Below are 12,372 nucleotides of genomic sequence, written 5' to 3'. Positions count from 1 at the left end.
AAAAAATATTAAAAGCAGCAAGGGAAAAACAACAAATAACATACAAGGGAATCCCCATAAGGTTAACAGCTGATCTTTCAGCAGAGACTCTGCAAGCCAGAAGGGAGTGGCAGGACATATTTAAAGTAATGAAAAGGAAAAACCTACAACCAAGATAACTATACTCAGCAAGGATCTCATTCAGATTTGATGGAGAAATTAAAACCCTTACAGACAAGCAAAGGTAAGAGAATTAAACACCACCAAACCAGCTTTAGAACAAATGCTAAAGGAACTTCTCTAGGCAGGAAACACCAGAGAAGGAAAAGACCTACAATAACAAACCCAAAACAATTAAGAAAATGGTAATAGGAACATACATATTGATAACTACCTTAAATGTAAATGGATTAAATGCTCCAACCAAAAGACATAAACTGGCTGAATGGATACAAAAACAAGACCCATATATATGCTGTCTACAAGAGACCCACTTCATACCTAAGGACACATACAGACTGGAAGTGAGGGGATGGAAAAAGATATTCCATGCAAGTGGAAATCAAAAGAAAGCTGGAGTAGCAATTCTCATATCAGACAAAATAGACTTTAAAATAAAGACTATTACAAGAGACAAAGAAGGACACTACATAATGACCAAGGAATCAGTCCAAGAAGAACATATAACAATTGTAAATATTTATGAACCCAACATAGGAGCACCTTAATACATAAGGCAAATGCTAACAGCCATAAAAGAGGAAATCAACAGTAACACAATAATAGCAGGGGACTTTAACACCCCACTTTCACCAATGGACAGATCATCCAAAATGAAAATAAATAAGGAAACACAAGCTTTAAATGATACATTAAACAAGATAGACTCAATTGATATTTATAGGACATTCCATCCAAAAACAACAGAATATTTCAACTGCTCATGGAACATTCTATAGGATAGATCATATCTTGGGTCATAAATCAAGCCTCAGTTAATTTAAGAAAATTGAAATCATATCAAGTATCTTTTCTGACCACAACACTATGAGACTGGATATCAATTACAGGTAAAAATCTGTAAAAACTACAAACACATGGAGGCTAAATAATACACTACTAAATGACCAAGAGATCACTGAAGAAATCAAAGAGGAAATCAAAAAATACCTAGAAACAAATGAAAATGAAAACATGATGACCCAAAACCTATGGGATGCAGCAAAAGCAGTTCTAAGAGGGAAGTTTATAGCAATAGAATCCTACCTCAAGAAGCAAGAAAAATCTCAAATAACCTAAACTTACACCTAAAGCAATTAGAGAAACAAGAACAAAACCCCCCCAAAGTTAGCAGAAGGAAAGAAATCATAAAGATCAGATCAGAAATAAATGAAAAGAAATGAAGCAAACGATAGAAAAGATTAAGAAAACTAAAAGCTGGTTCTTTGAGAAGATAAATAAAATTGATAAACCATTAGCCAGACTCATTAAGAAAAAAAGGGAAAAGACTCAAATCAATAGAATTAACAATGAAAAGGGAGAAGTAACAACTAACACTGCAGAAATACAAAGGATCATGAGAGATTATTACAAGCAACTATATGCTAATAAAATGGACAACCTGGAAGAAATGGACAAATTCTTAGAAAGGCACAACCTTCCGAGACTGAACCAGGAAGAAATAGAAAATATAAACAGACCAATCACAAGTAATGAGATTGAAACTGTGATTAAAAATCTTCCAACAGACACAAGCCCAGGACCAGATGGCTTCACAGGTGAATTCAATCAAACATTTAGAGAAGAGCTAACACCTATTCTTCTCAAACTCTTCCAAAATAGAGCAGAGGGAGGAACACCCCCAAACTCATTCTATGAGGCCACCATCACCCTGATACCAAAACCAGACAAAGATGTCACAAAAAAAGAAAACTACAGGCCAATGTCACTGATGAGCATAGATACAAAAATCCTCAACAAAATGCTAGCAAACAGCATCCAACAGCACATTAAAAGGATCATACACCATGATCAAGTGGGTTTTATCCCAGGAATGCAAGGATTCTTCAATATACACAAATCAATCAATGTGATACACCATATTAACAAACTGAAGGATAAAAATCATATGATCATCTCAATAGATGCAGAAAAAGCTTTCAACAAAATTCAACACCCATTTATGATTAAAAACCTTCCAGAAAATAGGCATAGAGGGAACCTACCTCAACATAATAAAGGCCATGTATGACAAACCCACAGCCAACATCATTCTCAATGGTGAAAAACTGAAACAATTTCCACTAAGATCAGGAACAAGACAAGGTTGCCCACTCTCACCACTATTTATCAACATAATTTTGGAAGTTTTACAAACAGTAATCAGAGAAGAAAAAGAAATAAAAGGAGTCCAGATTGGAAAAGAAGAAGTAAAACTGTCACTGTTTGCAGATGACATGATACTACACATAAAGAATCCTAAAGACTCTAACAGAAAACTACTAGAGCTAACCAATGAATTTGGTAAAGTAGCAGCATGCAAGATTAATGCACAGAAATCTTTTGCATTCCTATACACTAATGATGAAAAATCTGAAAAAGAAATTAAGGAAACACTCCCATTTACCATTGCAACACAAAGAATAAAATACCTAGGAATAAATCTACTTAAGGAGACAAAAGACCTGTATGCAGAAAACTATAAGACACTAATGAAAGAAATGAAAGATGATACCAACAGATGGAGAGATATACCATGTTCTTGGATTGGAAGTATCATCATTGTGAAAATGACTATACTCCCCAAAGCAATTTACAGATTCAGTGCAATCCCTATCAAACTACCAATGACATTTTTCACAGAACTAGAACAAAAAATTTCACAATTTGTATGAAAACACAAAAGACTCCGAATAGCCAAAGCAATCTTGAGAAAGAAAAACGGAGCTGGAGGAATCAGGCTCCCTGACTTCAGACTATACTACAAAGCTACAGTAATCAAGACAGTATGGTACTTGCACAAAATCAGAAATATAGATCAATGGAACAGGATAGAAAGCTCAGAGATAAACCCACGCACATATGGTCACCTTATCTTTGATAAAGGAGGCAAGAATATACAATTGAGAAAAGACAGCCTCTTCAATAAGTGGTGCTGGGAAAAGAATGAAATTGCAACATTCCCATACACCATACACAAAAATAAACTCAAAATTGATTAAAGACCTAAATGTAAGGCCAGACACTATCAAACTCTTAGAGGAAAACATAGGCAGAACACTCTATGACATAAATCACAGCAAGATCCTTTGTGACCCACCTCCTAGAGAAATGGAAATAAAAACAAAAATAAACAAATGGGACCTAATGAAACTTAAAAGCTTTTGCACAGCAAAGGAAACCATAAACAAGACGAAAAGACAACCCTCAGAATGAGAGAAAATATTTGCAAACAAAGCAACAGACAAAGGATTAATCTCCAAAATATACAAGCAGCTCATGCAGCTCAATATCAAAAAAACAAACAACCCAATACAAAAATGGGCAGAAGACCTAAATAGACTTTTGTCCAATGGAGATATACAGATTGCCAACAAACACATGAAAGGATGGTTAACATCACTAATCATTAGAGAAATGCAAATCAAAACTACAATGAGGTATCACTTCACACTGGTCAGAATGTCCATCATCAAAAAATCTACAAACATAAATGCTGGAGAGTGTGTGGAGAAAAGAGAAGCCTCTTGCACTGTTGGTGGGAATGTAAATTGATACAGCCACTATGGGGAACAGTATGGAGGTTCCTTAAAAAACAAAATAGAACTACCATACGAGCCAGCAGTCCCACTACTGGGCATATAGCCTGATAAAACCATAATTTAAAAAGAGTCATGTACCACAATGTTCATTGCAGCTCTATTTACAATAGCCAGGACATGGAAGCAACCTAAGTGTCAATCGACAGATGAATGGATAAAGAAGATGTGGCACATATATACATACATGTGTATATATGTATCCCATATATACAATGGAATATTACTCAGCCATAAAAAGATATGAAATTGAGTTATCTGTAGTGAGGTGGATGGACCTAGAGACTGTCATACAGAGTGAAGTAAGTTAGGAAGAGAAAAACAAATACCGTTATGATAATACATATATATGGAATCTAAAAAAAAAAAAATGGTTTTGAAGAACCTAGGGACAGGACCGGAATAAAGACGCAGATGTAGAGAATGGACTTGAGGACACGGGGATTGAGAAGTGTATGTTGGGACAAAGTGAGAGAGTGGCATGGAGATATATACACTACCAAATGTAAAATAGATTGCTAGTGGGAAGCAGCCGCATAGCACAGGGGGATCAGCTCAGTGCTTTGTGTCCACCTAGAGGGGTGGGATAGGGTGTGTGGAAGGGAGGTGCAAGAGGGAGGGGATATGTATACATATAAGCTGATTCACTTTGTGATACAGCAGAAACTAACAGAACATTGTAAAGCAATTATAGTCCAATAAAGATGTTAAAATATAAATAAATTAATTAAAACAATAAAAACAAAAAAACAAAATAGTACTTTTAGCTGAAAAAAAACCCACAAAGAGATAAGAATGTTGGGGGAAGGGAGAGGAATAAGAACAAAGCATCCAAAAGCTATGAGAAAAAACAAATTTTAATTTGATTCCCAGAAAAGGATAAAGAAAAAATAGGGTATAAGAAATATTTGAATATATGTTGTCTAAGAATATTCCAGAAATGAAAACAACAACAAAAAAACCCCAAAAATGCAGATTAAACATGCTCAAAGAACCTCAAGAAGAATAAAAGGAAGATAAAAGTAATATACATTTATTGTAGAAAATCTAAGCAATTCACATATCCCAAAATAAGAAAAATCAACATACTCATAACCTTGTGAAACAAAATATGTAATTAATGAGTTGAAAAGCCATTCCAGTCTTCTCTATGCAGTTATAAGGTTTTAAAATTTTTTTGATATAGTTAAATCAATCTTTAAATATCTAAGTGAACTCCTTGGAGGAAGTATGTTTTTTGTTTCTCAATCTTTGCCCTAATAATTCTAACAGCCTCAGAAGCTTAGATTTTAGCATAAGGAGAAATTGAGAGGATAATCCTATTTCCACTGGTCTGGGCATCAATGTTCTAGTATATTTGTTCAGTGCTAAAACTAAATATACAAAAACTTTTATAACTTCAGAATAGGTAATAATATCTGATAATAATATCTATGCATATCAACCTTGCATTTTGAAATATATCTATATAATTTCATTACAAAATATTTCAAAGAACAATTCTAGGGTTTAAATTAGACCAGTGGTTCTCAGCTAACAGTTCAAGGTGAAGACCGCTAAGGCAAAAATTTTAATACTTCATGGCTATTCCATCCTCTTCTCAATGTAATTTTTTAAAATTTATAGTTATTCTATATTTTCTTCCTTTCTTCTTGGCTATAATAGTTATTCAGTTGAATTTAGAACTCTACCTTTCACAATATAATCTAGGTTTTGGAAAACTTGATAGAATGAAGAACGTTTATCTTGTACTTCACAGTGTCAGCTGAAACCAAATTGGCTTCAGTTTCCAAATCTTTTATCTCTAAAATATTTACAAGTACAATTCAAATTATAATCATCATTATTTTACTCTTTAGAGCCAGGCTGTCAGCCTAAAGAAAATAGATATTTTTAAATTTAGGAAAGCACCTTAAATTTGAACAATCTATCATCATATTTTAAAATAAAACCAGTGTATATAAAAAAGAATCCAGGGCTTCTCTGGTGGCGCAGTGGTTAAGAATCCGCCTGCCAATGCACGGGACACGGGTTCGAGTCCTGGTCCAGGAAGATCCCATGTACCGCAGAGCAACTAAGCCATGTGCCACAACTACTGAGCCTGCACTCTAGAGCCTGTGAGCCACAACTACTGAGCCCGTGTGCCACAACTACTGAGCCTGCACTCTAGAGCCTGTGAGCCACAACTACTGAGCCTGCATGCCACAACTACTGAAGCCTATGCACCTAGAGCCCATGCTCCGCAACAAGAGAAGCCCCCGCAATGAGAAGCCTGTCAACACAATTAGAGAAAGCCCGCGCGCAGCAACGAAGACCAACACAGCCAAAAATAAATAAATTAAATAAATAAATTTTAAAAAACAATGCAGGTAGATTTAAATAAATGTTAATAATGACAATTAATAGAAAGAATATAAATATTACTTTTAAAGTATATTTCTAAATAAGTTTTTAAATTAATAAAGTAAGCAATTATTGTCTTAGTAGACCTAAATGCTCCTTCATTTGGATGGTGAGTCTAAAACCTGAGAAGAAGCCATTGCTTCAGTCATCTGTATTTCTTCATAGTGATTAGTATACTCTCTTGCATATGGCCCAAATATCTATTATATATAAATTGATTATACATACTTAATTATTAATACTTAATAACTGGATTTTTAAGAAATTAAGTTGATACTAAATCACTATTTCATCGCTGCTAAAATAGGAGTAGTGAAATTTTGTTGATGAACAGATATAAAGTAAAACTAAATTCAGAGTTTATGAGTTTTAATAAATGGGTAAATAGATGTTTACTAAATAAAAACATGTACCCATATATGGATATATGCATGTAAATCTGTATATGCATATATTTATTTGCATGATGTTTATTATATATAGAGACAAAGAAAGACTAAATTCTGAAATAATGGATTTTGGAGATTATGTATGTATATATACACACATCTCTGAATATTTAGAATATATACATATGATTATATATCAATATGTATTTTTACTACAAAACATGTTTTTAGGTAAGAATTACATGCCAATAATCTTTTGGACACTAGATGTCACTAGAGTAAAGGAGAAACTAACAACAACAACTAAAGCTGTTCTAGAATAATTTCCAAAGGAGAATATGTAGCAGGGTTTTGTTTAAGATTGTGTATATTCCTTATTTTTAGGATTTAAAACTCAAATATTCAAATTCATACCTGGATGAAATGTCACATGGACTTAGGTGGAAGTGATTATCCCCTCTGCTCTCTACCCCCAAGTCAAGGGAAAAATCAGATGTTAATTTTTGCCTATTCAATAAGACCTTGAAGAAAGCTAGGCTTGTTCTTAAAATTCAAGCCTACTGACATCATTGCAGGCAACTTGCCACTTTAAGAAGGGATCTGTGCTTTCCTCTCAAAGAGCAGGGTCTTGGAGCAAGAGTGGAAGCCGATGCAAGGTGATCTCGGTGAACTGCTTCTTGCTCTTAAGCATAATGGATCCTCAGACATGTCAAGAAGAACAGATCTCCCGAAGTCACTTTATCTCATACTTAGACTTAAAAATTCTAGGCGTGAGCACCCTAGGTATTGTTTCTTAGATTTTGTTTTGTTTTGTTTTGATTACACTTCACTTTCAAGAAAAATTTGATGGGTTTTAAACTATTTACTTATAGCCTTAAATCAGGATTATCTATGGGTGATACTGTAACCATAAAGCTGTTACAGACAATAAAAATACTCACTTAAAAAGCTCATTTCTGTCGATGGCTCTGTTGGTTTGGGGGTCGATTGCATAGACAGTCAAGTCACACTTTGTGTAATCTTCTAGAGAAAAGGCATCGCCATGCCGGCGAGCTCCAATGGACTCTACCACAACCTTGGCACCAGGAATTTGCTCCTGAACATAGCGATCCAAAATCCTGTAAATCAAACAAAGCACAAACATGACATTCTGACAGGCTCGCTGAGGAAAAAAATCACCTTCAACCTGAAATGACATTTAGTAAATGAAAAATGATGACAGCCTGGTTTTTGTTAATGTTTACTGAATATGAACTCTTGAAAAAAGTTCTCTATATATTTAGAGTGTTTAACTCCCAATGATGCTAGAAGCTGAATAAGGTAGAAAGAGGTCATCAACCATGTCCTATTTAAGTCTAGACTTTTAAAATTTATGATACTATTTGAGCTTTCACATGGCTCATGAGAAATGCCAACTATGTTGTACAAATAAAACTGTCTATGCTTTATGGGAGCCATGGGGTCTTAGAACTCTTGAGTTCATATGGCTGGTGTTATAAATTACACCTTCCACCAGATTTTGTGATATGTCAAGGTGCAACAGTAGGATACCTTTTTTCCTAAGAGTGTAAAGACCCTTAGAGCATTATAGCAGTGAGAATGTAGAGATATTTTGCTTTGTCAGGTTTACCAGGTTAAGATAAAAATATTGCATGCAAATCTCAGAAGCTATTTAGGAGAATACAAACAACTAAAAGATACATCATTTAGTATAGAATCAGTAATGTTCAACAGAAAAGAAAGAAATAATGATAAACCATAGATAATTTTCTATAAGGTACAATTTGTTTCTAATTAGATAACTTGATTTTAATTAAAAGTACAAATTATTGCCAAATAAGTATTTGTTATCTGTACTGCCACAAATGGCAGTTTCCTTAATGTTCTTCTTCTTATTAAAAACTTTATATTATTAATCCTTGAAGATTAACATTAGACTGCATACTATTAAATATTTATAGACATTTATATGTAAATGAATTAATTTTAATAACTATGCATGGCAAATATTTCAAAATTTATCTATAGATTCAATGTTCCTTTTGGAGTTCAAGCTGTGTGGCATTTAGGGGGAGGGAGGAGTAATATATTCTAAAGACCTTTGATACAACAGGAAATAACTTTTACTTTAGATGCCAAAACTGACCTGCTTTCTGCTCTATTAAAAAAAAAAATACTGCCTTCAGAGTCTGGTATGTGCTTGGCTTGCCTTTGTTTAAAGAACAAACAGGATATGAAACTTTGGAGGAAATGGCTGTACCCCTGAGCACAAGTCTATGGTGTGCACACCAGGGGACACACCAACGTAAATGAAGTGTTTTCTTGTTTACTTTTAAACTGGTATAGAGGAGCATAGTTGAAGTTTCTCTTACTTAAGTACTACTCATTCTTTTCCTTTTCTCTCATGAACATTTTTTTTTCCTTAAACATTTAGAGATATTTTGGGATGAGATATCTGTTATGATAAAGCAGAATGTGTTCATATTTGAATTCCTTTTTTTACCTTTTTCTAATAGATGCATGTAAAACTAAATTTAATTGTTTTAAAATATGAACACATTTTGTAAAAATCAATCTTTCCACTTCTCATCTATGTCCATATACCTAAGCATTTCTACAATGTCTATCTCTGTCTCCATTACAATATATATGTATATACATTACATGTATACATATATATACATTACATATATATATGATATTCACTAAGAATGGATTTTTAGCCCTTGATCTTCATATGTACATAGGTACATGGTTGCTTCCAAAAATTTTTTTTACCTCATATTTTTTAAAAATATAACTCTCTAGCTACTTACTTTGAATTGGTTCATATAAACTAATGCCAATATTTAAATTGCCCTTATGTTTATTTCACTTTAATTTATTAATTATTTTATTTATTAATTATTATTAATTTATTAATTAATTTATTAATATACAAAGCCAATTCACACATACAGTTTGGAATCAAATGTCATGTGGATTTACAACATGCATTGATAATTACATCAAGAGCAAACATGTCTCTCCAGTCTACCAGCCTAAAGTATTTGCATGCTACTAGGTCACGATATTTTGTTTAAACACTTTAATTAATAAAAGAAGTTCTATAATTTATAATATATATATTTGTATACATACACACATACATAGAGCGCACGCGTGAGAGAGAGGGATCTATAATATTTATCAATCTGTAATATCTGTGTCACACACCTACACTGTATCAAGGGAGATGTCTGTGATGACGTTTATATAATTTTAATAGTGCCCTGAATCTAAATTCTTAGAAGCAATATGTCAACTGAAAATATAAGTAGTATAACCAAATATATGGCAGTATAGTATTCAATTATGGCAAAATTTCTCAAAACAAAGAACTGTCTGATCTTCTAAAAAAGCAAATACAGTGCAAATGAATTGGTATAATAATTACAATCATTAAATAAAAATTAAATTTTCATTTAGGGTTTATTTATTGTTCTACTTCAGTTTAAAAGATCTGTAACATACTGATAGTATTTAGTAATATATTATTATGTGATCTTTAGACAGTTTCAAAAACTCTAAACTGAGGAAATATGTTAATATAATTAACATATTTCATTATACATATACATGTATACATATATGTTTATATATAAATATATGTATGTAGAACGTTTTACTTTGCTACCACGTGATAACTAATTAAATAAAATTTAAACTAGTTTCTAATTTAAACTAAAATTAGTAATGTAAATAGCTTTCTTGCAATAAATGTTGAAAGGCATATTTAACTAAAACTTTTTTTTATGCAAACACAATACGCTTTTTTTTTTAAATGATAGCATTTTGTTTAAGGATTCTAAGTTTTTTTTTAATAAATGTATTTATTTATTGATCTTTGGCTGCGTTGGGTCTTTGTTGCTGCGTGTGGGCTTTCTCTAGGGATGCGGGCTTCAGTAGTTGTGGCACACAGGCTTAGTTGCTCCACGACATGTGGGATCTTCCCAGACCAGGGCTCGAACCCATGTCCCCTGCATTGGCAGGCGGATGCTTAACCACTGCACCACCAGGGAAGCCCCAAAATGCTTTTTTTTTTTTAAATCACAAACTAACGGTACAAATAAACAACTGGCTCATTAACTAATTTATTACCAAACCAAATTATTTTTGGTTGATTCCCCTAAATTTTAACTTACAACATCACTTATCCAGTTACCTATATGTACATTTTCAATTAGTTTTAACCAGAAATTGCTTTATAAAAAAATAAGTGTAGAGGCTTTACCGAAATAGTTTTATAACTAAAACAAGTATTTGCTTACGGCCGATTTAACTTTTATATTTTCACACTAAAATTATTACATCAGCCATCTTCTCAATTACCTATTTGTGTGAATGAGCCAAGATAAAATTACCATTTGATGAGAGTTTCTGGCCTTGTGTGCTAGAGCAGCTCATTCCCAAGAAAAAAATGGATTGGGTTTTTAGTGAGGTTTGCCTTCTAAGAAGCATTGTAAAGAGGGAGTGGTTAGGAACCCAGCCTGCCGCTGGCCCATAGATGTAGATTCTAATTAAATTTCCACCGCTGGCTATCTGTGTCTCTGTGGAAATTTCTCAGCCTCTCAGAGTTTTAGGGAACTCTTCTGTACAATGGGGAAAGTAATCATATCTACCTCAAAGGTCTCTGTGAGAAGTTAATTAGATGGCACCCATTAAGTGCACAAAACCCAACAAATAAAACGAGTGCCACAAATATTAGCTATTTGTTGTGGTGGTTGTAGAAACTCCTCAGATTTCATGATTGTAAACCCTACTTAGCCTTTTGTTGAAACAAATGCTTTATATTTACCTAGCAGCATAGGAAGCTGCACTCCAGGTACTTGCCAATATTTTTTCAAAAGCCTGGCTAAAAGAATCAACAGGCACTGCAGATGGCTGGAGAGATATGCAGCACAGTACAGGCTTTCTAATATTGTGAACTTATTTCCTCTGTTAATACAGACTGGTAGAGACTCTACCCAGACCATATCCTCAGCAATGTTCCAGCTTCCATGGAACATTTTGTTCATGACATAAGGAGATATCCTCTCCATGATGTCCCACAGGATAAAAACATTTCCCTCCAATCCGGCATTTCACTCAGAAATAGTTATGCCTTTCCACCAGAAGTGGTTTCGTTTTTTGAATTTTTTAACTGATTCTTTTTTCTTCTTCTTCTTCTGTTTGTTTGTTTGCTTTTTTTTTTTTACTTTGGCCTTAAAATGATGAAAACCAAGTTTTTGTTTCCTACTTTCTAGTGACTCTGCAGGACACTGTAGCATCTTTATTACTAGTCTCACTTTGACTCCTTCTGTAATGTCTTTCTATTGTTTGCCATATTTTTCTGACTCATGTTAAATGTATTTTACCTTGTTTCATTGTACAAATCATTACAAGCTGCCTTAAGTTCTCCTTGAATCATGTCAAACATTAAAAAAAAATTAAATGTAGCCTCCATTACAACTTAGACATAAGTGAAAGTATCTAAAATACCATTTGTGTTACTGCTGACACAAATGGAATTTTCTTATATAAACATGTGGTTGAATTTATTTCTCAAGTTAAAAAAACAGCAGCACAGAAAGGTAAATTGTGTAGAAGTTGGAGAAAGTTAAGAGGAGAAGTATAAATATGATTAAGAGAATAGAGGCACTGGCCATTGCTGATCAGGTATATGAATTGAGTGGCTGCACAAGAAAATGATATTTTTACCTTGTATCATGGATTGGGACTAATTATAAAAGATAATAAGCCAT

General features: G+C 33.4%; 2 protein-coding genes across 8 annotated transcripts in view; one reads left to right on the top strand and one right to left on the bottom strand.

Moving 5' to 3' along the window:
- The window catches only part of PCDH15 (protocadherin related 15), a 751,961-nt gene that overhangs the window by 33,118 nt on the left and 706,471 nt on the right, over positions 1-12,372 (bottom strand). For all 7 annotated transcript variants that reach the window (XR_014230935.1, XM_082339387.1, XM_082339383.1 and 4 more), the window contains one exon: positions 7,531-7,707. Coding sequence is in view for 6 of the 7 variants with exons in the window: in XM_082339387.1 (XP_082195513.1) it covers positions 7,531-7,707 (177 nt within the window). In the remaining variant the exon portion in view is untranslated. The remainder of the gene's footprint in view (positions 1-7,530; positions 7,708-12,372) is intronic.
- The window catches only part of LOC309635420 (uncharacterized protein), a gene marked incomplete at its 5' end in the record, with an annotated part of 576,760 nt that overhangs the window by 472,943 nt on the left and 91,445 nt on the right, over positions 1-12,372 (top strand). The gene's annotated exons all lie outside the window — the stretch shown is intronic.

The sequence above is a fragment of the Balaenoptera borealis genome (assembly GCF_965194805.1).
Source record: "Balaenoptera borealis genome assembly, chromosome: 10".
Classification (NCBI taxonomy): Eukaryota; Metazoa; Chordata; class Mammalia; order Artiodactyla; family Balaenopteridae; genus Balaenoptera; species Balaenoptera borealis.
The sequence above is the reverse complement of the archived record's forward strand: the minus strand, read 5'-3'. Positions and strand labels throughout refer to the sequence as shown.